Consider the following 24,846-nt stretch of genomic DNA (forward strand, 5'->3'; position numbering starts at 1 on the left):
TTTTTTTCCTACTTGGTTTCTTTCTTATTTCTTCTTGTAATTTTCTTAGTTACTTATTGATTTGTGTGTGTGTTTGGGAAAGCTACTTAATTTCTTTCAATCTCAAGCTACCAATCTGCAAAACAAATATAATAAATCATCCCATATCAAACTAATGATGTTTAATTGTGTTTGTACAATATTTTTAGTTTCTTGGATGTAAATACAGTATGCTGTTATAACTGTTATTCTAAACTTTGTGAGCAAAATCCAGTCTCCTTATTCAGGTCTACTATGAATACAAACTATTTTTGTTAGTTCTGCTGCATGCACACAAAACTGATAGGAACGATAGAGAACTCAGGTCCAGCACACTGAAAAGTAAGATCACTTTAGTAGTTTGAAATATAATATTATTGTAACAGTAATGGTGAAGATATTTGACAGGTGTAGAGAAGATCAATCTTCTTTCTGTTTCAAATGACTAATCAGAGAAATTCCTTAGAACCTCAAAAGTTGAGCAGCAGTTGCATCCATTTTCAATTACTTGATTTCTTTCTTTCATTCCTTTTTTTTTTTAAAAAAAAAAAAAAAAAAAGAAATTAGGAACAGAAGCTTCTGCTTCAAACTGAAAACATGTTTCAGTGTGCTTGGAAGTTATCCAAATAGCATCTGCCACAGTATTTTGTCTATCCCTAAACGTTTTTCTTTTCATGATAAATTTGTACAGTATGATACAATTAAATGCACTTCCCATGGAGCATCGAGGAAGTCTGGCTGTCTCTTTGAATGACTTTTTCAGACCATCATGTGTGCTAGCCCTAATATCATAAAAAGGATATACAACATTTCACCTATAGTTATTGGTATAAAATAAATAAAGAGTTACTAAAAATAGATTTCAGAAGTAAAATTTTAGCATACTGATTGAAGCTGTAGAGCTGTGCTGCTTAGCCACCTTTATAATATTTCCTTTGTAATATTCTATTTTTATAATATTTTATCCTTGTATTTTAGATAATATTCATGTCATGTTTAACATGTAACGCTTACTCATTTAGAAAGCACAAAAAATGTTCTTTGCTTTAAATAACCACAGTCATCTGTCACAAAGTGGGACCTAAAACCTTTCAGCCAAAAATTATCAGTTCGTCAAAAGTGGAGACACAGAAAGGGTTGCACTTTATTTGATTTCATTTTATTTAATTTTATTTTCTGTCTATGGCAATAGTGACTACTGAAATTAATTCAAACAATTAATCGTTCTGATTTCAGTCACTCAAATATAACTCCTGCCTGGGTAGGAAAGACGAGCGCTTACTGCTCTTTTCTTTTTTTAAAAAAAGGGGTAATGACCCCTCACTCACTCACTCACTGGTGAGTTTTGGTGGCACGGGCTGCCTGTGACAGCTTCCGGAGCCCGCGGTGGCCATCTCCACCAGATGCTTTGCCCCAGCACTGGCAGGTCCCCATCACCCCGCCGGCGTGAGGGCCCGGCACACCGCGTCTGGCGTCTGGCAAGCAGGCCCGGCCCAGCCGATGTAACACTGTTTGTAATGAGAAATCTAAACAGGGAATGGCAGCGAGGCATGACAGGAATGTGTTTCCATTGGAAAAGCCTGTGCAGAGAAAAAGCATAAGCAAAGCCATGTCCAGAAGGCCTTTCAGCTGGCCAGGACGGAAGACTGATGTTATTGTACATGGGCTGTCACGCTGCCAGCCCTCCCTCACGGGTTTGTTTTCTCTCATGCTCTCCCTCTCCCTCTCCCTCTCCCTCTCTTCCCTGCCTTCCTCCCGGGGCCGGCTGTTTGCTCAGGTGGACAGTGACACCGTTTGGAACGAGCTGCACTCCGCCGGGGCGGCACGCATGGCGGTGGGCTGTGTCATCGAGCTGGCAGCCCGCGTGGCCTCCCGGGAGCTGAAGGTGAGGTCCGGACCGCGCCGTGGGTGGGAGCGCTGGGGCGGTGGAGCGAGGGGGGCTGAAGGGAGGCGTTGTTCAGCCCGCTGCTCTGGGAAGGATGGCGGGAGGAGGGCCGGGAGGATGGCCACGAAGGTGTGGCAGCCCCGGCAGCTCTTCCAGGCCTCTCTGGCCTTTGATATCCTGGAAGAGTGGTGGGTTCTTACAGCGCAGGGCTGCTACAGCCCGAGGTGAAGTTACTCATAGTGTGCACATCTCTGGCAAGTGGCTGTGGTGCTGCCTTTTGAAATGGACTTTTTACTTTTTTTTTTTTTTTTTAATATGGTCATTCAGTCACATGCGTAACCTCAGGATACCACCCAGAGAGAGGGGAGGCAAACAGGGGTGTGCAGTGAGGGGGAAGACAAGGTGGCTGGCGGGGAGAGCGATGGCCCAGGAGGTGCCTTTCTGCCAGGCTGACTGCCCCGCGCCCTCCTCCCTGCCCCCTTTCCTTTCCTATCTCGGTGCTGCACGTCTGCAAGGCATGATGTACAAAACCCAAATTATCCCCAGTCTAAACAATTTATAAAAGGTCCAGACCTGACGGACTGACATTTTATTTGGTATTTTAACAGCCCCATTTAAAGGTGCACCATATGCAGCCAGAGTGCGGGCTTGCCCCAATAAACATTGTTGGAGCTAACATGTCTCCTTAATGAAACTGTTTATTCACTTTCCAGCCCAAATACTAATGGATTGATTCCTGTTTCCAAAACCAAGATAGAAATAAGTATTTTAGAATTAGCATTGTACGATGATTTTTAAAAGTCCAAACTGTATCTAAATTTGAGAATTTTCTTCCTGTATGTCTGTCTTGTTTCAGTCAAAGTATGTTAGCTATATGTTTAGGGAGGGTTACATATGTTTATGTGTACATATACATAGATATAGAATATATAGGTACATAAATGACAGCATGCTTAGGTGAAATGCAGTACTATAGCTCTGACCCAATCAAATGCACCTACTAATCTTTCATATTCAGACGCCAAAATCATTTAGCGAGGTACTACACAAAATGTACATATTTTGAAATCTAAGATCAAGGACAGGGCATATCATATGGTTCCCTGTCATGCATCCTTTCTGATGGGTATTTCATCCCCACTAAGCTTCCTGGGCAGAGAAGGATGCAGTACACTTACACAACTTAATGTTCATTATTCCCACCCAACAGGATTACTGAAAGTAAAGAAGGACTTTTTTAGCTTGTTTTTACCTTTGCTGACTGTAGGACATATGTCAGTCTCTAAGGCAACATCAGGTTTTGATAAGAATAACAAGATATGTCCTGTGTGCAGTTGACATGAGCAGGGTTTGCTGCAGAATCTCTGCCGCTTATGTCTGTACATTTGTGGTGTCTTTCCACACCTGTGAATGTTCTTGGTTTTTTATGTGTGTGTGATGGACAGCTGAAAAGAATCAGTCAGCCACTGTGAGACCTGGGTTGCTACTGGTGTTGCAACAGTCTGTAAACAAATATTTTAAATTTAGCACTAGTTTGTAGTTTACTGTAAAATTGTTGTTGATCCTAAATTGAATCTTTGTCATAGGACTGAAGCAGTCTCATGCAGCCTGCAGCTGAGACACAGGAAAGGTAATTGTTCAATAGACATGCCAAGTAGTTGCTTTACCACCAAATCATCAAGAAAATAGGAATGGAAAGGATTTTCTATGAAAGAGAATCAGGAATACTCATATCATTCCTGATAAGTGTTTATCTAACCAGCTCCTATACTTTCAGCATGAAGCCTACTTAACATGCCTCCATGCCAACCGTATGAACTAACAATCTGCTTGTGGTATTTATGGATAAGGTTATGGAAAGGTGACCAAGGCCTGAACTGACAGAAGTAAAGCATGGTAGCAGAAGTTCTGGAAATGCATTGAGACTGACATTAGCCATTCTAGCAGAGTTCTCCTATGTTTGCTTTGTCACTGCACCCATACAAATCTGGCTTTTGCTGGCAAGTTGTTCCCAATACCCTCATATGGTAAGCGACATTAGGGAGGTATTTTGCATTCTACACTGGGGTTTTCTCCATGGTTTTATGGATGAGATTGTAGGTACCTGTAAGATTTTAGCCCCACAGATCTGTATGTTCCAATCTACTTTTATGACTGTACACGTTGTTTGTCCATCTTGCTGCCATTTTTCCTCTGGAAACATACATGTTGCATTGATCAGCTGTTTCTAGCGCAGGGAAAATGGCAGTTCTGTAGTGTACTTGTGAAGATCTGAGGAGAAGCAAAGCTGACCACTTCCATGTGCATTCACTGAGCACATATGCATGTGAAGCACTGAGTGGGAGGATTAAGCTCTGATGGGAATCTGGAATGATCTGCCACAGCTTCAAAACCTTTGGACAACAAAAAGCACCTCCCAAGAACCATGTGTAAGCTATAGCAGCTCTGCAACATGTAAAACAGCAAGATGAGAGCAATAGAGAAACATGCTGTAGGTTTTCCATGGAAGTTGACCACTGCGGCCTGCTATCAGATGGTGCACTGTCATTTCTGTGTCATCTTAAGAAAAAAAAGTAAATTATGAGACAGGACATACTGATTTTTTCTGAAATCCCACAGTTCTCTGAGATGAGCTGCATGTCCTGAAGTTCACCGTGGCAGACTTACAATACACAGCAAGGACTTCCTACAAGGCAGTGCTCCAGACTGCAGCAGAGGCAGCAGTGGATTATTTACCCACTGCACTGGAGAATCACAAATGCCTTTTTCTGAAACAACCATAGTGACATTAGGATAACCTCAGAGTAAAACTATCTAGCATAGGCAAAGTGTGAGACAAGAAGCCTCAAGATTGAGAAACAGGAGTCATTCACTGAACAAGTAGTTTTCTGACACAGGAATTATCAAATTTGTCAGTGTAGTTGGATATGAATAGCCCAAATATTTCTTAAAGCTTGATGAACTAATATATACATTTTTTAAAATGCAAATATGCTTTTTCTAAAATTAAAATTAATATAATAGTTTATTTTATGGACATGTATTCAATTAATTTAAAAAAATATCTACAATACTGAAGATAAACGTCTTCACTGCCTAGCAAAAAAAAAAAAAAAAGTCTTTACTGCCTTATTCCATGGTCTCTACTGATACCGCTTGCTATTGCATAGAGTCATAATAACAGGTTGAAACTATAGGTACATGCTACTAAATAAAGGGTTGAGACTACAGAATAAATTGTAAAAGTCTGTAGAACAATTGAGAGATTCACTACAGAGCTGGGCATGAGTCAAACTCATACACAAAGCAAAAGGTTCTTTACTTCATTCTGAATTTCCTGAGACTATCAGTCCCATTTCACACAGGTCTCATCTGAGAACAGCAACATTTTGTTCATCTGATTTGGACAGTGTTCAAAAACTGACCAGGAGTTGAGTTCTCTTCACCATAGTTCAAACCCCTTCTGAGACATCAGATTTCTTTGATCTCCTTGACTAATGGGGAAAGCATCAATATGACAGTGCTAAGGGCATAAAACAATAGGGTTTACTGAAATTCTACTGCTGCTGTAATACTAAATTACTGTGATGGTTTGTTTTGTTTTTTTTTTTTTTTAAATTAGGACAAAGTGTCCATTCTCTGGGGAGTCTTAATCTGAATGTTTTTTATTTCATTATATCAAACAATCAAAATTAAGGATTTTGAGGGTTTGTTTAATAATATACTGAACACTCATTGAGATCCATTTGATACAATTTTGAGAAAAGATTTAATAGGTAATAAAGAATCACACCACTGAAATATATAGTATGATAAATTTGATGTTATACTAAGTTGAATGCAATGCTTTTCCTTTTTTTGTGAATTTATTAACGTGTATGATGAATGTCATCTTGGCAATATTACAGTAGGAGATGAGCCTAAATACTGCATGAAGGTCACTCTTTTTTAGAGCCTTTTATAATTTAGGAAACCTGCTGGTGCATGATGGGGTATTCATATTATATGAAACTGGTACCACAGCTCTCCTGTCTAGCTGTATTTCTGTATCTGCCTTTGCTTCTTTCTCATTTCCCCAACAGATTTGTGTAGATGGCTTTTAATAATCTGCTGGCTGACCACAGATCTTTAGAAAAGTCGAGTATGCAGAACTGAGTAAATGTAATTCCACTGCAGTCATTAGCTATATCCAATAAATATTTTTTACAAATAAGAGAAGTCTTATGATATACTCCTTGGTGCTTGGGGAAGAAGTACAGGTAGTGCCCTCCCTATGATTTCTTGCATGCAGTATAGCTTGTGAACTTGGAAATCATTGTCTCTAGCTTCTACCTAATGACCACACCTTCAAAAAGAGGGTCCTAAAAGATCTAGCATCCACAGAGAGAACATTTCTTTCCTGGAAATGTCTCCTAAGGATCTTCTTCCTCTTTTGCATTGCCACAGGAAAATAGAGCTATGCTAGAAGTATGTTACAAAAGGGAACACTCATGGTGTCCCAGTCATTGCTCTGCAATAATGAGGCAGATTTCAGAGGCATGTGGTCTAATGGTTTGGTGGCACTGTGAGGTGCCATCCAGCCTTGCCTTCCCATTTCCCATCCTGGCTCAGTTGCTTTCTTTACATGCACTCTGATGCTCAGCTCAGTTCACCTCCCCTTCCCCCCTGTGCAGTACTTCACTCTCGGGCAGCTAAGCACAAAAAGACTCTGCTTGCCTGCACCCAGCTATCTTATGCAGCAGGCACTTCCCTCTTGCAGCTGAACTGAACAAGTATCAAAGTTGTCCAAACTCCACATCAGACAAACCTCAGGGGGAAATAAGAAGGATTTCTGCATCTGTGGTCTCTCTTGAGTTTCAGATTTCATTTGTAACTCTTAGAGCTTGCAGAAAATCTCATCTTTAGGACTTAGATTGCCAAATCATTGTTTTTTCTGAAAGATTTTAGGTCACTGATATTTCCATTGTGTTAATCAAGCTATTTATGATGATGCTGCCACTGTTATTGTTGCCATGTCTATTAAATGACTAATACTACTTTTTAAAAGTCTAAATTCAGATAGTTGATGTTAGTGTGATAATTTTGGAATAATTACACTTTGTTGATTAATGTCCTTCAAAATGCTATTTGTTCTTGTAATGGTTGTTTTATTGTGTGCTGTTTTGTAAAGATTAAATATGTTTCAACTTCTTTTCTGGTAACAAATAGTATGTTTCTCTAGCTGTCCCTTAATATCTTACTATTGACTGACAGGAAAAAGAATTGTGCCAGTGAAATGTGTAATTTAAAAAGAGTATACTAAACAAGAACCTTTTTGCAATGGTAGATGACTTTCCATCATCATGGGCAACTCAGTGCCAGAACAGACCATGAAACTACTGAAAATCCAAAGGAACATTTCTGAAATGGTTTTCTTCAGCCTCAGATGACCCCATTCAGTACTATTATAAGCTGGAATTAATTATTTTAAGTACAGTACCCATAATAAGGATTACTGTCTAGTTTACTTTGCCTGTCCTTTAAATATGTCAGCATTGGCAATGGCAGCACTCTTTTATGTGAAACACGTAAGCACCATATATTTTCAATCTGACAAATTTGAAACAGGAGAGAGCTACACAATAAACTGTCAAGGGCTGGTAAGATTTGTATTGTTATTCCCCATTTTTTAAAAAGTTTGAATGAATTAAGAAGCAATTTTGCTTTGCAAAAGAACACTCAAGAAAGAAGACACATAAGCTAAAAACGTGGTCTGAGACTGTCTTGAACATCCACTTCAGCTGAAGCAAGTGAAGCACAAGCCCTTTCCCTGTCTTATCATGTGTATATGTGTGTGCACACATGTGTGTGAAATTGCCCTGCTGGTAGTTAGGGGTGATTTGACAGAATGAAAGCAACTGAAATGAGTTTCCTCCTAACCAGGATCTGATACGTTCCTGGGATGGTTCTTTCTGATATGTCAGGTTGAATCAATACCAAAATAAACCTCCTGCATTTGGTCTTTGCTACTCTGGTGTCTTTGTATAATCCATGGATAACTTAAATTCAACTTGAAACTCTCATTCCAAATGAGCTTGGTTATTACTGTTCTCAAGGCCTTTGTCACACAGGACTATGGAGGAATCATCATATAGTAAATTGTACTAATCTTGGGAATAAGCAGAATTAGCTTAATGAACCCCCTCCCACCTCCAAAATCTTAGTTTTCTAGTCTTAGAAGTATTCTGTATAAAAATCACTCAGCCATCTGTCACAGCTTTACTGCTATCTTTTCGAATAAAAATTAAAATGAAGTATCCTTCTAAAGACATAATAAACAAAAAGAGCTGAAAATAAATGTCTCCCTAGTCTCACAGTGTCCTCCCTCCAGTAAAGCTTCAGGCTAGCACATTTCCGTGCCTGCCTAAACAACACAAAACCCCACACAGCTTCTCTGGTTTCCTACAGAGATCTCCTTTCCTGAGAAGCGCTCTGTGCTGTAGTGCCTCCTGGACAGTACTCCTCCCGCAGCTTCTTCGCTACCCTTGTTTCTACCACTCTGTCTCACCCTCTGCCCCATAACACTCTCCCTCTGCCTTAAAAAAAAAACAAAAAACCATGTGTGGCAGCCACAAAAAGGCATTTTTTCCACAGCTCTTCCAGGCACAGCACTTTTAACAATGCATAGTGTGTAAGAAACAGTAACAAATGTTTATTTTACTAGTGTTAAATATATGATTGATAAAAGCCATCAATCAAAGTTACCAATAAAGTCTTTTAGACAGTAGTTTGTATTCTTTACTTTTACAGAGTTACAAAATTACAAAATTTCATATGGAACCATCTCTTAGATACATTATCCCGGCAATTATGTTTATATGTATACCTGAATTACTATTATGATTTCATACAGTAGTACAACTGTAATTATATGTGTGGTACATAGATTATCTCTGTGACCACTCTGTTCTTAAAAATCTTTGCTTTCTTTCCCAATACAGTTAACACCAGGTGTGGCTGAACAGGCCATCATGGCTGTATACAAGTTAGCCTGCAAGCACCAACTTTTCATGTGATTTTCTGGTGCTATTTTCTTAGACTGTCCGGAAAGCAGACAGGGAACTCTTTGTTTCCATTACAGAGTTAAATGTTTAATGTCCATTTCTGTGTTCTTGGCCTCTACTAGCTTCCTCTGCAAGACAAAATGGTATTCCCTCATGTCCATTACTGTTTTCTTGGCAAATCTATGTCCTGTTAACACTAATCTGTTAAAACAGGGGTTCTTGTTGACTGCATTCATAGACCTCCAAGGCCAGACACTGGCTCCCACTCTAGCAGGATGAATAGCTTGTAAAATTGTCCTAAACAGGTACCTGAGGATTGCCTCAGCCTTACACCACTCTTACTTTTACCTTCCCTCCTGAATGGCATAGCTCAGGATCATGTTACAGCATAAGTGACACTGGTAAAAATATGGTTATCTTCTTCAGGGTACCAGTTACAAGAGGATTGTTGTAGGCAACCAAGACTTAAAGTAGCAGTGATGTTTGTTATTGTAGGAGTTAACTAAGCCAGAGATATCAGGGTTAAAGATGGCACTAAGGCCACTTCAGGGGTTACACCCTGTCAGATATACTATATGGAGCACATTTTAAAGAAATAGGCTTTTATACAACTTTGTAAAGATACAAAGTTGTATATATATAAAACACGTCGATTCTGACAGGATGAATGGATACATTTCTGTAAAATAAATAAAGAAGTTTCTACAAAGATATGAAGTATTAGCTTCAATGATTTGCTTCTTATTCTGAAGCCCGGGCACGCTGAAGCAAGAATAAAATCTTTCCATTAAAAACAAGTGAATGTCCAAGAATGCCACGTTTAAGCACTGATAATTTTAAGAGCTAAGGAGCAGATAAGTTAAAGGATTTAGATATGTAGAAAATAGGGACTTTAAACATCTGACTTTAGGAGGATGTTGAGCTTCAAGTGTGGAATCCAGACTTGGGTACCTGGTCTCCATATGAAATACACAGATTCCTGAGAAAGCTGTCCTAACAATGCATGTAGCTGCAATTAGTTAGAGCACGGGACAAAGTTTTGCTGAGAGATTTGCTCATCATTTGGGATCACATCCATTTTCCTGAAAGCCCCTTTTCAAAGATTATGAATTTCTGAATAGAATCACAGAATCACAGAAGATTGGAAGTGACCTCAGAAGGTCACTGGGTGTTGTCCCCCCCTGCTCAAGCAGGCAGAGCTAGAGTTAGTTACCAGGACTATGTCCAGATGGCTTTTGTATATGTCCAGCGATGAAGACTCCACAACCTCTCTGGGAAACCTGTGCTATTGCTTCGATACCCTCACAGTAAAAGGGCATTTTCATATGTTCAGACGGACCCTCCTATGTTTCAGTTTATGCCTATTGCTTCTTGAATAGTTGGGACACACGGCATTGCTCTTTTGCACAGGGGTTTACAGCTTAAAATACAAGAAAAGTTTCAATTTATCTTTTCAGCAGGAAGGAATCCATTTTTAAATTCCATATAAAACTGTCTTGTCTTAAATTTGAGATTCAGTTTGGGGTTTTGTCCTCTATTGAAGGACTTCTAATTCACAGGAAATAATTAAAGATTCATAAGTTGGAATAAGAGCTGAGGAAGAATATGACTCTATACCTGTTATTAGAAAACTCATTTAGACTGAGAAGTTGTGTCTCAATATCTAGTTTAAGGACAACATAATCTAAATACACAAACAGGTATGGGAGGAATATTTACAAATTCACGCCCATGTTCAAGAAAGAGTTTAATACTGCTTCAATAAGTGTTCTTGGAGTGCCTGCTGGAGTTCATTTCTATTTCTTGCATGGCACTGGCTTTTCTTGGAGTCAACAAAAAGCCAGATGATTTTACCAGAGTAGTACCAAGCTGAAGCTAGTATGCACTGCTTCTTGGCCAGTCTTCTCAGCATACCTGGAGTAACAGACTGGCTGGGTCACATTTGGTCCATTTGGAATCTAGGAAAAGCAAGCTCTTCACTGCCAAGCAAAGGAAAGAATGATTCACACCTTGCCATAGTCACCACATATTGCCCTAGGGAAAAATTGCCTACATCTAGTTTTCCCTCCTTGTATAACAGAAACACCAATGGATCTCTGCTGTAGATGATCAGTTCCAAGCCCTGGAGTAACCACCCATGTTATGGTATTGTCTTGAGTGCCTATCTTGAAAAGGTCCAGGGAGAGGTATAGTAGATGCCCAAGCATGACGTAGCCCAACACTCTAACCTAACCCAGCACACTACAGAAAGGAAACAACTGTACCACCAAAGACAAGAAGGAGATAGTAGGATGTACACCTCTGTTCTTTGGAAATCAAGCATCCAACTGCCTATTTGGAGTCATAAAAGAAGATAATACCTGGATTACTGTGGAAAAAGACTGACATTTTTTCTTAGTTTTCATTAAAGATCCAACTAAGTGGGTCTATCTGCAATGAATCTTCTTTGTAAACGGTTTGGGCAGACTTCTGTTGGTTGTTCAAATACGCACGGATTTTAGAATATCTTTATTCAGGCTTTACTCTTTACCCTCACATTTAACTAAAGGTAATCATATAATGGCACCGACAAGAATCCTTTTTCTAATGTTCATGTCTGTCAGTCAGTTTAATGTTCTGGCTACATTTAAAGGTGTCTGTATCCTAGTATAAATAAGGCTCTGTACAAAAATGCTTTGAATTTATGTGAGTTGGCTTCATTTTCAACATATTGCTCTGTGTTAGTCTTTCTATCTTTAAAGCAGATTTTTGCCTTTCTGTCTACTGTTCTGAACTCACTGTCTGGTATTTAAATATTACCTAAATAAATGAATTCATGTTCCGTTGTGCTAATGTACACTGTGTTCATATAAAGTTTGAAAGTAGGAGAAATGAAGTTTATTATCAATTGCACAAAAGTTGCTGTTAATACTGTGTGGTAACTAGTTTTCAGTGTTTGGTAAAATTTGATTATATTTTGTGCTTTATCATCAATACAAGATAGGCACTGTATTTTAAGAGAATAAAATTCCCTATGTGAATACTCAACTTCTTGTAATGTAAAAACACATAAAAAATGGTCACAACACTAATGAGAATGTCTTGCATGCTCGTGGAGAACAATAATAGTTAACTTAAGCTCTGATAGTGTCTTCAGTGCTCAAGAACTGTAATAGTTAACTTAAGCACCGATAGCAGAAATTAGCTAGCTATAACAAAACGGGGCTTCCAAACAGTCTTGTCCAAGTATGGGAACAGAAAAGAGAAGCTTATACTGTAACTGTCATTTTGTCAAAAACAGCAGTGTTGATTTTTTCTGCCTCTATATTGCTCCATGAAATCTTTCCAGAGATAATCATCTTAATTATATTGATCTTTTGGGAATGCTGATAAAGTTAGATGATAATGAGCTGTGAGCTGAGCCAGGGCAGCTGTAAGCGTTGCATGGATTTTTTCCAAATTCTTTAAAATATCAAGAGAACAAAATACAGGTAGCACGATGCTATCTCTCTAGTAATACCCTCTTCTGTGAGTCTTTTTTCATTTCATTAGCTGTACATTCCTCAGCATACACATACTTTGTTTTTTCATAAATGTTACAACAGATTTCTTCATAGAATTCTTCTGTAAGTCATATTTTTTTTGAAAAGGAAATGTTAAAAAACCCTCGGAAGGATAAGAAACAGGGGTTTAGCTAAGAGTGTAAAGCTGGTTTGGTTCTGAAGATTAGTGCAGTCCAGAAGACCTTTTTTTTTGATGATGTGTTTGATCTATAGGCAATTTATATTCTGCCTCCAGGAATCCCTGCCTAAATATGAACACATATATTTGTTCTGTCTTTAGGGGGGTGTGTGGTTGGGTTTTTTTGTTTCTTTTTTTGGGGGGTGTCATTTTTTTAAATGTGGACATTTAATGCAAAATAAGGCATGATGTCAAATCTCTCAGATTCTTTAACTGGTGGCCAAAAGAACCACTTACAGATGTACTCCATTTGCATTATGGTTTAAATTCATTGTAGTCTGATAGAACTTGGGCAATGTTCCACAAAACTTTGCAGCTGGCTCCTTGGATTACGTTTAGCAGCAATACACCAGTAGTATTTTTTTATAAATTAATGTCAGTGAAACAACATAGGTAGACAATTGCACAGGTACACACATACACACATTAACAGGATTGTAAATAAGCAGATTTCACAGGCACCTATGTAACCAGTTAACTGCTATGTTGTTCCTCCTTATTCACACCAGTGTGAGTGAAAGTGTAGTGATTATCATGTTTGTTTCAGATGAGTAAAGGCTGAAACATTGACATTTCACTAGTTTATCAAACTGATTTGCTTTAATACTGATTATTAAAGTATAAAACTATTCTATCTTTTTTCTTCCTGTCCCCTCCCCTCTGAAAATATATTGCCCGGTCGGTCTTGAGCTATACATACACACATGGTATTTGTGCGAGGCTGCTTGAAAATGCAAGTTTGGTTGATATACTCATGCACAGATTATAATTTCTCATTTTTATGTATGTGTTAATTGTCATTAATCTGTCATATATATAGCTGAATAGAAGAGACTGTAAGTGGTTGAAATAAAAAGTATATTTTATGAAGTAATGGTCTTACTCCTGTGTGACTGCTGTAAAAGAAATTTGATATGATACACACCCTTAGAGTTTCTGCTTCCTGAATACATAATCTGACTTTCTGAACAGACCTACCTTGCCAGTACTTCTACATTTTCCTTTTACCTTACCCACGCTGGAAGGAGGGAAATTTAATTTTTCTTTTATCTTCAGTGACTCTAGAGGCAAAGAGTTCTTCAGTCATCACTGATCTTAGTGCTGTACTTTATGACATTTATATACAATTCCAGAAAGTGTGTTAGAAAATTACTTTAGGGAATTCATTAAAATGGTGAGTGTAGCAGGTTCTCCAGTTTAATTTATGGTTTGCAGAAATATGTTGTTGTCCTTTTTCTACTGTTAGAAATTACACGTGAGCATGTGTGTGTGAATCTATTATTTAGTGCATACAGAAGGTAGGGTCAACACTGACTAATCATGTAAAATGCATACCTCAAGCTACTTGTATTTTAAAGCATCTCAAGCTGGAGCAATGTAAAATTACAGGAACCTAGATCAAGAGTGTATCTGTGGTCTCTGCTTCCTTTTAAATGTGAATTCTAGACAGCAGAATTGATAACAACAGCTTTCTCATCCTGCCTTTTTTTCTCCTCTTTAAATCTTGTGTGTTTGTATGTATATGCATGTGTGTATTTATATGTTTATATGCCACTGTTCTCAAATTATTATCTCTGGCAATACTTTGAAAGGATGAGTGGACAGGAAAAGTGCTCAAGTGCCTGCAATGGATTTCAATCCAGTCTGCCTGCTGCTCTGTTTTGCACTGAGTCAAGGGGGTTTTTTTAAGCTGATAATTGAAAACCTATCTTGTTCTTACAGAATGGCTTTGCTGTTGTAAGGCCCCCAGGCCATCATGCTGAAGAATCAACAGCCATGTAAGTACCAGGGAATATTGCCCATCTTGGAGCACTAAGGTTACTGGCAATCACCTGTGTTGTGCATGTCTCTGAAGAACTGTAATTGTTAGCAGATGACTGAAAAGGCTTTCTAGGTACTCCCAGAAGCAGATTTATGGCCTCAGAGATCATATAGCATTTTTTAAAATGCTCTGAACATTATTTATAGCTGTTTTCCTGACTGATTTGCTTTCTTATTTCTGTTCTTCTCTATTCCACAGGGGGTTCTGCTTTTTTAATTCGATTGCAATTACTGCCAAATACTTGAGAGACAAGCTAAATATAGGCAAGATATTGATTGTAGATCTGGTATGTATTCTTGGCAAACATCTCACTTTCAACGCATCTAGATAAAAGATAATGAATTTGTTTTTATATGTCAGACTTTCCTGCTTTTAATACCTACAAGTAATAAAGGTGAGCATTTCCTCTGATTTTGGGAACTCATTAAAGCCAGGATGGCAGTACTGAAGCCATAAACATCTATGTTTCACTTTAATGGTGTTAACTGCAATTTAATGAGAAGAAGGCACAGATCAGGGCAACTTTTATGGTCCTTAAATGAATTGATACTTCCACCATTAAAATAACCCTACAGAACCCAAGTTTACTTTTCCCTACAGAATACAAACTTTAAATAGTCAGATGTGCTTTAAAGAATGTTGTTGCTTTGGTAACCAAATTGGCCACTTCCCCCAGCTAGCAATGATTCAACTTGTTGTGTAACTTCGATATTATTAAACAAATCAACAGGTCATTCCCTCTAAGAAGTTTTCAAGTCATGTATGCCAGCTTTTGATGGCTCCCTGAAGGAAAGCTACATGATTAAAAATCTACTTCATTGGATTAGGCTTGTGTTTTAATAGAAGGCATTCTTACACAATACTTAATATGTTTAACAAATGGATTATTTAAATGCAAATGACGTTTGGCATGTTGTCTATATTATTTTCATGAATAATGAATTGGAGCTCTGCCTTGCAGTTAAAGGATCAGCCCAATGCACAGCCCAAGGAAAGTTGAATGCTGATTTATGAGCACCATTTTTGTTTTCCTACAGTTCATGAGGAGGTGTAATAGGGTGTCTGACAAAGCATAGACAGGAAATGAACCCTGGCATCAAAACCTAACCTGTTACATCTGCACTTAATTAATTTTTGCAGGTGATAAAAGATTTAAAGACAAAATATGTTAAAGGGTTTTTGAAGTGCAGAGCTTAATAGTCTAAATCTTGTTCATATCTGCACTCATAATTAAATCTTATTGTGAAGTCATGGCCTTACCATCTAGCACTTTTGTTCAGTTAAACATGCGTACTGGCTGTTGAAGAGAAGCAGAGAAAGGGGGAGTGTGGGAGAAGGAATGGCAAGTGAAAAATGAGTGGTAGAATAAGTACAGAGGTAGGTTAAATATTCTTAGAATGTTTTTCAAATATTTCTCAGAGTGTTCTACTATCACTTAGAAACATAAACTGCAAAAAAAAACAGTATCTTTGAAAAGTTCACTTCCACTGTATGTTATATCTATTTCCCGCCTTGAATCTTACAGTTCATTGAGTTTTACTGTGGTAAATGCTGGCCAGAACTGAACTCTATGTTTATTCTTGGGTTTGGTTTTTTTTCATAAGAAAAGCCTATTCAAAGTTTGCATTTTGTGGATGTTTTTAAGTCTTTTTGACTGTAAGTGTTACATTTGCCTTGTCAGGAAAAGAAATCATTTCCATTTGACCTACTTAGCCAGTAAGCACTTAGGAATTCAGCTTTGAATTTTCAAGGCAAGGTTAAACGTTCAAATCATTACCTGTGCAAATGATTACCTGTGAAGCTGCCTATCCTTACCCAGGAAAGCAGATAGGGAATGCTCAGCCTCTCTCTGACTCTATCCTATTGGCCAGAATAACACAGCTGGTGAAAAGGGAGAAATATATGGCTGACACAGATTACTTCATTCCTGGAGCAATTACAGTCCAGTCCCTAGTCTGCACCATGGTCACTGCAATGATGTACAAAAATTAATATGGAAAATTTCTTATGTGTGCAAACTATGGAAAAATCACAATCCAAACAATGAATGAACAGTTCATAGTGCTGCCTTTATGCCCACCAACAGAGTTTTGGGCATCTGAAGGAAAGAATGCTATTACATGTTAGCCTTGAAATTAACCTTTAAGACTACATTTTGATAGTGACTAGCACATCAGGACTCCATGCAGGTTGGCAGCTCTACAGGTTACTGCAATAAAAATATTAAAAATTAATATTCAATTTCACCCATTAAACTGTACTGTAGTTACAAATTAAGTGTAGTCTTCATAGCTGCTACGTGTGTTCATATTTTAAATTTTTAATCTTTCCTTCATTTATTTTGACACTAAAAGACCTCTCTGTCAGCTTCTCTTTCCTCATTTCACCATTTGAATAAATCTTCATTTCTGAACTGACTTATATGCCCTGAATACACTTGATCTACTAAGGGCAGAACATGAACACATTTCCCACATGGTAACACTCGTAGTCTTAAACAGCCCATTCTTTTGTCTAACCAAAGGAGTTACTGCTCTTCAAACAGAGTAACTCTTGGTGGAATTAAAGTTTAGAAAAAAAAGCTAGCCTTGAGGTTTAAATAATAAAATAATTTTTTAAAAGAGCTCTCCATGCCCATTTAATATTTTTTCTTCTCATTTGAAAACTGTTACTGCAAGAATATATCTAAAGCCCCAAATATACATGGAAAATAAAATTAATTAACATCACAAAATTAAGTCCTATTATGTTTTTAGTCACAGTCTCTGCAGATCTATCTATATGGCCAACATATATCTATATGGCCAACAACTCAGGTTGTTATTGCAATCCTCATTCCAAGATCAGACCATCCATACTTGTATGTATGTTAGCATGATCTGGGTCTGTTTTGAAGTATACCAATTAATTCTGTCATGGTTGAAGACTGAATGGGATTCTGGGGTTAGTCTGCATGCCAGATTTTACTTCATTTGCCAGTCAGAGTCCTCTAACACTATGCTGGCTGCCTTCAGATCTCCAACACCCTCACACCAGTGTGTGCTCCCTTGCACCTCCAACATGTGTTACATTTAATCTTGGCATTAAGTCACAGTTGGGCTGCAACTTCATCCTCATGTTGTTTCAAGTACTTTCAACTGAGAAAAGTAACCATTATAATATTATCCCACAGAGGTCCCAGAGGAGGTCCAAGTCAAACACAATGCAGTACAAGTAAGACTCAATCAGTGTAAAGAGTCCTGAATAATGTGAGTGAAAGTCATGGGCTACATCAGCTGACAAATACCACAAGCAATGGGCAGTGCTTGCTGTGCCATTGGCAATGTACACCTAACTTGAACCTCCCTGGAGGCTGGCATCCTGAGGAAAATGTGACCATTGTGACAAAATTTGGTTCAGACCTCATAGCATTTGTGAAACAAATACAGTCTAGGTGATAGTGTTGCCATTCAGAATAGTTTGTTTGTCCTCCTGAATTCTCTCCTTAAACCAAAAATTTCAAAGGTATGAGTTAAAGAAGAAGAATCAATAATACCTACAATTTTTCAACTTCTTAGAAATGCCAGTGAGGAAACTTACAATAAAGACGCAGTTTTCTTTTACTGAAAGGCAAGTGGATATTTCATTTTCACTTGAAAAATTTCTTGTGTGTCTAACCACATAGTGCAATAGTAGAACCATGAAAACCAAACTGAAAAAGAGGGAAAGTCCACATCATCAGCCTTTGTTATGTAGATATACTGTCAGCATTTCTTTTTCTTTTTCAGTATTTTATTTAATGACAGAATTTCTTCTCACTGGTATTATATAATGTTTGAAATATGGAGACTGGCCAAGGTGACTCCTTGATTTTGGAAGGCACCGTTCTATCTGCTAGATGATTTAATAGCTAATGAGATCATATTGCTATGTCTTCAACTGTTGCCGTCATGATTTTGCAAAAATGAAGTATGAAGTCCTTTCCGCATCTGGCATCTCTTTTGATGTGGATCTAACTGCTGAGGGACTGCTAACTGAACTGAATGTTTCAAAAAAGCCAATTTACTCAGCTGGTCACAGAGCCTTTGACCTCAATAGTGGAACTTGGCAAATCAGTGGATACACTTATGTTTAGTGTTCTGTCAAGAATTGTGAAAAAGCTCTGTAAACCATAGATCCTTCTGCAAAATACTAGTTTGTAGTTTAAACATTAGTCTTTCTTCAGAGGCCAATGAGACTAGTTAATTAAGCCTGAGGGGTTATGAACTGTTGGCAGTTAATAAGTCATAAAATTCCTCCATAAAACAGGATGCTAGATTCCATCACTGAGGCAAGGAGTACAAAGAGCCGGTGTATAAATATCTAATTGTACAAAAGGACTGGGATTTCTCAATGACTGCTCATCTGGAGTCTCCAGGGCATGCTCGCTATGGTTTCCTGATTTTTAGAAGCCAGTTTAAAAAATGAGTGCATTAAAGAGTAATTTGCCTGAAAGTTCAGGAAGTATGGGGTGGTGAAGGGAGGGGGAAAGGGAAAGACAAAAGGAGGGCAATGGAGAGGGAGAGACATGGGGGGAAGGGGGTAAAAGAAAGCAGAAATGAACTCTCTACACTGAGTTGGACATTATTACATTTGTCATCTGTTTTCTTTCTCCTTTAGGATGTTCACCATGGCAACGGTACACAGCAGGCTTTTTATGCTGACCCCAGCATCCTGTATGTTTCCCTCCATCGCTATGATGAAGGCAACTTCTTCCCCGGCAGTGGAGCCCCAAATGAGGTTAGGTTTATTTCTTTAGAGCCCCATTTTTATTTGTATCTTTCAGGTAATTGCGTTGCATGATTACCCCTAATTTTCTTGTCCTTCTCTGGTTCTTTAAATTACACCAGATTACCAAATTGTCCACTGGGAGCAGGGGACCAGTGGAGAACAAGTGCATAACCCAGAGCAGTCCCTGTCAAACAAGGCTGGGCTGATCTGACATGTTGTTTGATGTTTGTTTCTAAAGCACACTTGAGAGTTTTTTTTCTTTTTTTTTTCCTTTCCTTCTCTCTTTTCCTTCTTCTTTTTCCTCCTCTTTACTCCTTTTGGCATTTTATTCCTGTTTTTCAGGTTGGAAGTGGTCCTGGTGAAGGATATAACATAAACATTGCTTGGACAGGTGGCTTGGATCCTCCTATGGGCGATGTTGAGTACCTCACAGCATTCAGGTTGGTACCTTTTTCTTTTAAAGTTATGACAACTGGTTGTGGAACATAAGCACATGAATAAGAGCTAATGTAGTCTTGAAAGACAGGAGAATGATCCATGGTGAAACAAACTTAATCCTAGTAGACCAGTGTATGAAAGCTTAGTAAATTACAAAAATTGATAATTTAATTGTTGTAATCATCCACTCAGAATCAACAATAACAAAAAAGGATTTAATCAGTCACTCATTCTATCATTATTATGTCATGCCAGTGAAATGACTTTGAGCTTGCTCACTTCTCTACCTACAAAATTTAAATGTAAACATTTATACCAGGCAGAAGAAAATTACTGTTCCCACTGATTATAGTTACATACAAATAGGGCAGATAGAAAGCAATGTAAAGTACAGTCTGAATCCAGCATTCCTCATTCACTTAAAAGTCTCATCATGATGCTCACAGATTTGACCAATTGGCTTTTTCTGTGAACTGCAGTAAAGAGTTACTTAAAAGTAAATAACTGTGAAATGTCTCATTAAAAACAATGGGAACTTTTGCATGCTGTATTTCTCTTTACTTTCAATAGCTCACTCTAGATGAAATTTTATTCTTTCATAGGTGATGTGTCATAACCTTTAGTCTTATTTTCATGGGACCAGAGAAGACAAAAACATTTTAAAACTCACTCCTTTAGACTTTCAGTAGTCCTGTCTTACATACACCATTTCCTTTCATTGTAAAATAGTCCAGTGGAAGAGTTTAGTGGGCACTTACCTCTCAAGATTAGGCAAATGCTACATGTTTGAAAGGTTTCGTTTAGTGGAAACTGATACACAAGAAAGACAATGAGACAGCTAAAGTGTATCTCCAATCACTTGCAAGACTTTTAGTTTGAAGTAGTGCATATACCTTATATAGTTTCTGACTATATTATATTGAAAATACATCACAAAAAGTATAAACCTAATTTTTTATTTTTGTTGTTGGTTTTTTTTTCTGAAACACTCCTGTGCAGTTCATGAAATAATATGCAGAAGATCTGATAAACAACACATCTGAATTCAAAGTCTAAGCGCTAGACACAGAAATAGCTTTACACATTCACACTTTGAAGGGCAAATACAAAAATCTTTAAATTACATAAGGTAGACCAGGTAACTATTTTCTATGGATCTGGTCTGAATGGTAAGTAAATTTACAGCTCCTTGTAAAGAGACACTTAATCTGTGGACTGGAATCCATATCTGCTGCTGTCCAAAATGTCACACATGATGTAGCTTGCATCCTCAGTTTGGCCAGGACAGATTTGTGAGACAGTAGTCAGGAAAGACAGATCCACGGTTCAGTCCTTTAGCCATAGATAGAAAGGAAGGTGCAAACTTGGAGAAAATCAGTAGAAGGGTTGCTAAAAAAACCCAGAGCAAGTCAGCTCTTGTCTGGATTTTAGACCTGCAACAGGTCAGTTTTTAAGAAAATAAAGTGAGTTTTGTAGACAGGAAAAAGGGTTTGATATCCCGCCCCCCCCCCCCCCCCCCCCCAAATACATTGGTTTTAGAGACAGGTACATAGGAGATCCTAAGGCGTGAGGACATCCTTAATTTTAAGAGAAAAATAAGGCACAAAATGTAGATATTTTCTTTTCATACCTAGTCCCCAGTAGACAGACAGGTTGTGCAGTATTCAGTCCCTAGCAAAGGCAGGAACTGGGTTTTGGTGAAGGCCCTCTCTAATATAACCAAGGTGTGAATAAGTTTGCAGACGGGTGTAGCCTGTTTGGAGAGAAGCCGAGGCTTCCTTCTTTCTGGCTGCCTTGAGAGCCTAATCCTTTGAGTTCTTAGGAACCGAAAATCTTGCATTAAAATCATCTAAAGCTCCCCAGGGGGTACATTTAACCTTCACTTTCTCACCAGCAGAGCCCTAGTTTATTCCTAGAATTGCACAAAGCACATATTTGAAGTGTCAGCAGCCATGACACTAGGTAGCTCGTTACTGGTTGACTGACTGTCAAATTTCACAGCAGAGATCCTTCTAAATGATAATGTCCACAGAAACAGAGACCAAGGTTTTTTCTGCCTTTAGGGTTTTGCCCATAATGGAGTATTATATATGATGATGTATTTGACATCAGGTATATTGTTCTTAGGCCAGAATCTATTTGTAGAACAGTATAAATATTTACACAAACACAGATATATAAGTATACACATGCGGGTAGCTGAATATTAGTTATTGTCCACTGCATAAATCACTAGATAAATCTATTTTAAGTAAAGCTTGTTGGGACTGAATGACGTTCCCCTCACTCTTAGTCCAACCTGTTCAAGAAAATATTTTTATTTCTTAAGGAAAAAGCAACCTTCATGTGTAAAAATGCAGAAAATCTGATGATATAGAGGCATAACACAGAATAATCACTTCAAAGGCACACTGAGTGAGTGGCTCCAGTGGTACTCTAGTGGGAAACAGGAAAAATTATGGTGCTGGTTTGTGTCTGCCATTTTGATTTCAGTGTTACACGAAGAGTCTTTATTGTACTTTTAAATTAACCCTTTCTAGTGCAAAATGAAATTTAAATGGCTGTAGCCAGTTTGAAGATGAAGACTTCCCTTTCATGTATAAAAGATCGTGTTTTCCTTTCCATTTCTTTCCCATTTCTACTAAGAAAATATGTTTGTTCATGTTAACTACAAGGAGGTATAAAATGTAGGGGAGAGAAGTTTCTGTAGAATGGCAAAGAAGTGCAGTAATCAAATCACTATACCTTTTAATTATGCCAGGAAAGTTTTTTTAATGTTTATCATAGTTAAGCAACTGGTCTAGCTAAAAAAATCCTTGAAATAATGTCCTTTTTCTAAAGGGCTGGCATCTTTTTTTTCCTCTATGATAACAAAAAAGCACAGCTCTTTTCCATTATTTTAAGGCCTGATGTATCTTTCCCTCTAGAGAATTTTGTTTCATCATTTACTTCCACCTATTCAGGTTAAATTTGCTTTAACCTTTTTGAAAGCAATAGAAGATGGTGGTTATTTTCTAAAATAATGATTCTATACTCGAGTTTATGAGGATGTAATCCACTCTGTTCTGCCAACAGCTATAGAAAAAATAAGACCAATGGTCAACTACTAATGTTCAAATAATTATTTTCATAAGCTCCACATTATACCAGATGTGCTCAGTAAAGGAGGCAGCAGATGCAGGCTGAGGTCTGTGTTGTACATACACATATGTATGTATATGTATGTACTTGGAGTTTACAAAGGACAGGAGAGATGTGTTTCCATAGAACAGAATATAGAAGTTGCAGGAGGCAATGGAAACAAATGTGAGGGAGAAGCAAGAGACAAAAGGAAACTGTGGTGTGCTTTCCAACTGCTTTGTACCACTTTTATTCAACAAAGGAGCTGTAAATTTAGTTTAACCAGCCAGTATGCTCTGGCTGCTTTGCTCTACTCCAGAATAGCATAAAACAGCCACAGCATATCAATGAACCTAGCCGTAAAAGCTTACATAAAATGAAACGTGTGTGTGTATGTGTGTGTTTCTTGGAATGATTAGAAATAGCTCATAATAATATTATCTTTGAGTTCAATTTTTAGCAGTCACATGTATGATTTTAATTTAAGAAAGTGAGCAAATTCAAAAGAAATAGGTGACATTAAGGCTGAGTTAAGGATTAACTATATCCACAATTTAATTTAAAATACAGCACAAAAATTAAAATTACCCCAAAATAATAATTTTAAACCAAGACAATTAAAAATTAAAATCATACTTGAAACCACATGTTAAAGTATAAAAATTAAAGAAAATGAAGGTGTGCAAAAAATCTTCATTCTGTCTTTACACAAACACAAATATACATATATATATATGTATACACATGCAGGTAGCTGAATATTAGTTACTGTCCACTACATAAATCACTAGATAAATCTATTTTAAGTAAATCTTTTTGGGACTGAATGAGATTCCACCTCACTCTTCATCCAACCTGTTCAAGATAATATTTTTTTTCTTAAGTTCTTTCACAAGTTCTCGCTGGTTGTTTTTGGGAAAAAAAAATAAATATGTTTAAAATTCTCTGTATTATAATCTTAGATCAAAAATATGAAGAGATAGTCATTGTACTCTTGTGGCCTTACAGTGCATAGACAAGGTTATTTGAGGGATTGCATTGATGTACACCAACCCCTTTTTTTTTTTGGTCTTATTTTTGTATTTCCCGATCTGATGACATTTATGTTTGACATTTCAAATTAAAAACTTTGTAAATGTATTTTTCTTGGTTTTTAAATATATTTTGCTTGCCAACTCTGTTTCAGCATAGGTACGACTATGAATTTATTTTTTGCTTTTAAAGTTACAATTTCATACATAAACCCTAAAAAAACCACTCAGAAAAAATATTGCTATATTTTCCTTATGCTTTTTCATATAAGTATACATAGATAATATGTATTTGTATATATTAATTTCAATTTCCTGTAAATTTTACTTCTATAACTTTTTGTTCACTAAGGAATTGGAGATAACTTTAATAAGTTTTGTGTATCCTGTTGGTATTGAGTTTCCTTGTCTTAAGTGTGTGTGTTTGAAAAACAAAAATTGTTTGGTTTAGCTCACATCACTAGCCTATTACTTTTTTTAAACATCCATTTGTTTGTGTCATGCACATAGGTGAAGTACACATTATTGGCTGTCCGTATTTATTATTTTAAATACATTTGCATTATCTGTGTCATGTCCTCTCCTATTTTCCTTCTCTCAAAATACAATATTGCTCGTCTTTTCAATCTCTCTTCATTTAGAAATGTATCCAGTTGCCAAATCATTTTAATTGCTCATCTCTGAAGCTCTGATATTTTCCAGAAATGAGCTAAATACACCACATGAGGGCGAACCATCAGTTTATATTATTTTGAATATTATTATGGCTTTCTTTGACATCAGTCTTCTGCAATATTGTATACTCTCTGACTGAGTAGAAACCCTGGTCTGTGGTAAACATAGCAAAACGATGTAGGAGACAAAAATCAACATTTTTCCTAGCTGTACCTAACTATCTACAATGAGACATAGAACAATGATATATTGTGATAATGTTTAATGAATTCCACCAAGAACAGCTCTTGAAAAAAAAGTTCTTTTAAAAAATAATTCTAAATATCCATAGCTTAATGCTATTAT

At 37.4% G+C, this 24,846-nt stretch overlaps 1 protein-coding gene across 1 annotated transcript in view; it reads left to right on the top strand.

Moving 5' to 3' along the window:
• Positions 1-24,846, top strand: part of HDAC9 (histone deacetylase 9) — a 482,690-nt gene that overhangs the window by 367,239 nt on the left and 90,605 nt on the right. Inside the window, exons 18-22 of the mRNA XM_080383947.1 lie at positions 1,796-1,903; positions 14,389-14,444; positions 14,687-14,774; positions 19,127-19,246; positions 19,580-19,677. Coding sequence (XP_080240073.1) covers positions 1,796-1,903; positions 14,389-14,444; positions 14,687-14,774; positions 19,127-19,246; positions 19,580-19,677 — 470 coding nt within the window. The remainder of the gene's footprint in view (positions 1-1,795; positions 1,904-14,388; positions 14,445-14,686; positions 14,775-19,126; positions 19,247-19,579; positions 19,678-24,846) is intronic.

This window comes from Falco punctatus (assembly GCF_963210335.1).
Source record: "Falco punctatus genome assembly, chromosome: 4".
Taxonomy (NCBI): Eukaryota; Metazoa; Chordata; class Aves; order Falconiformes; family Falconidae; genus Falco; species Falco punctatus.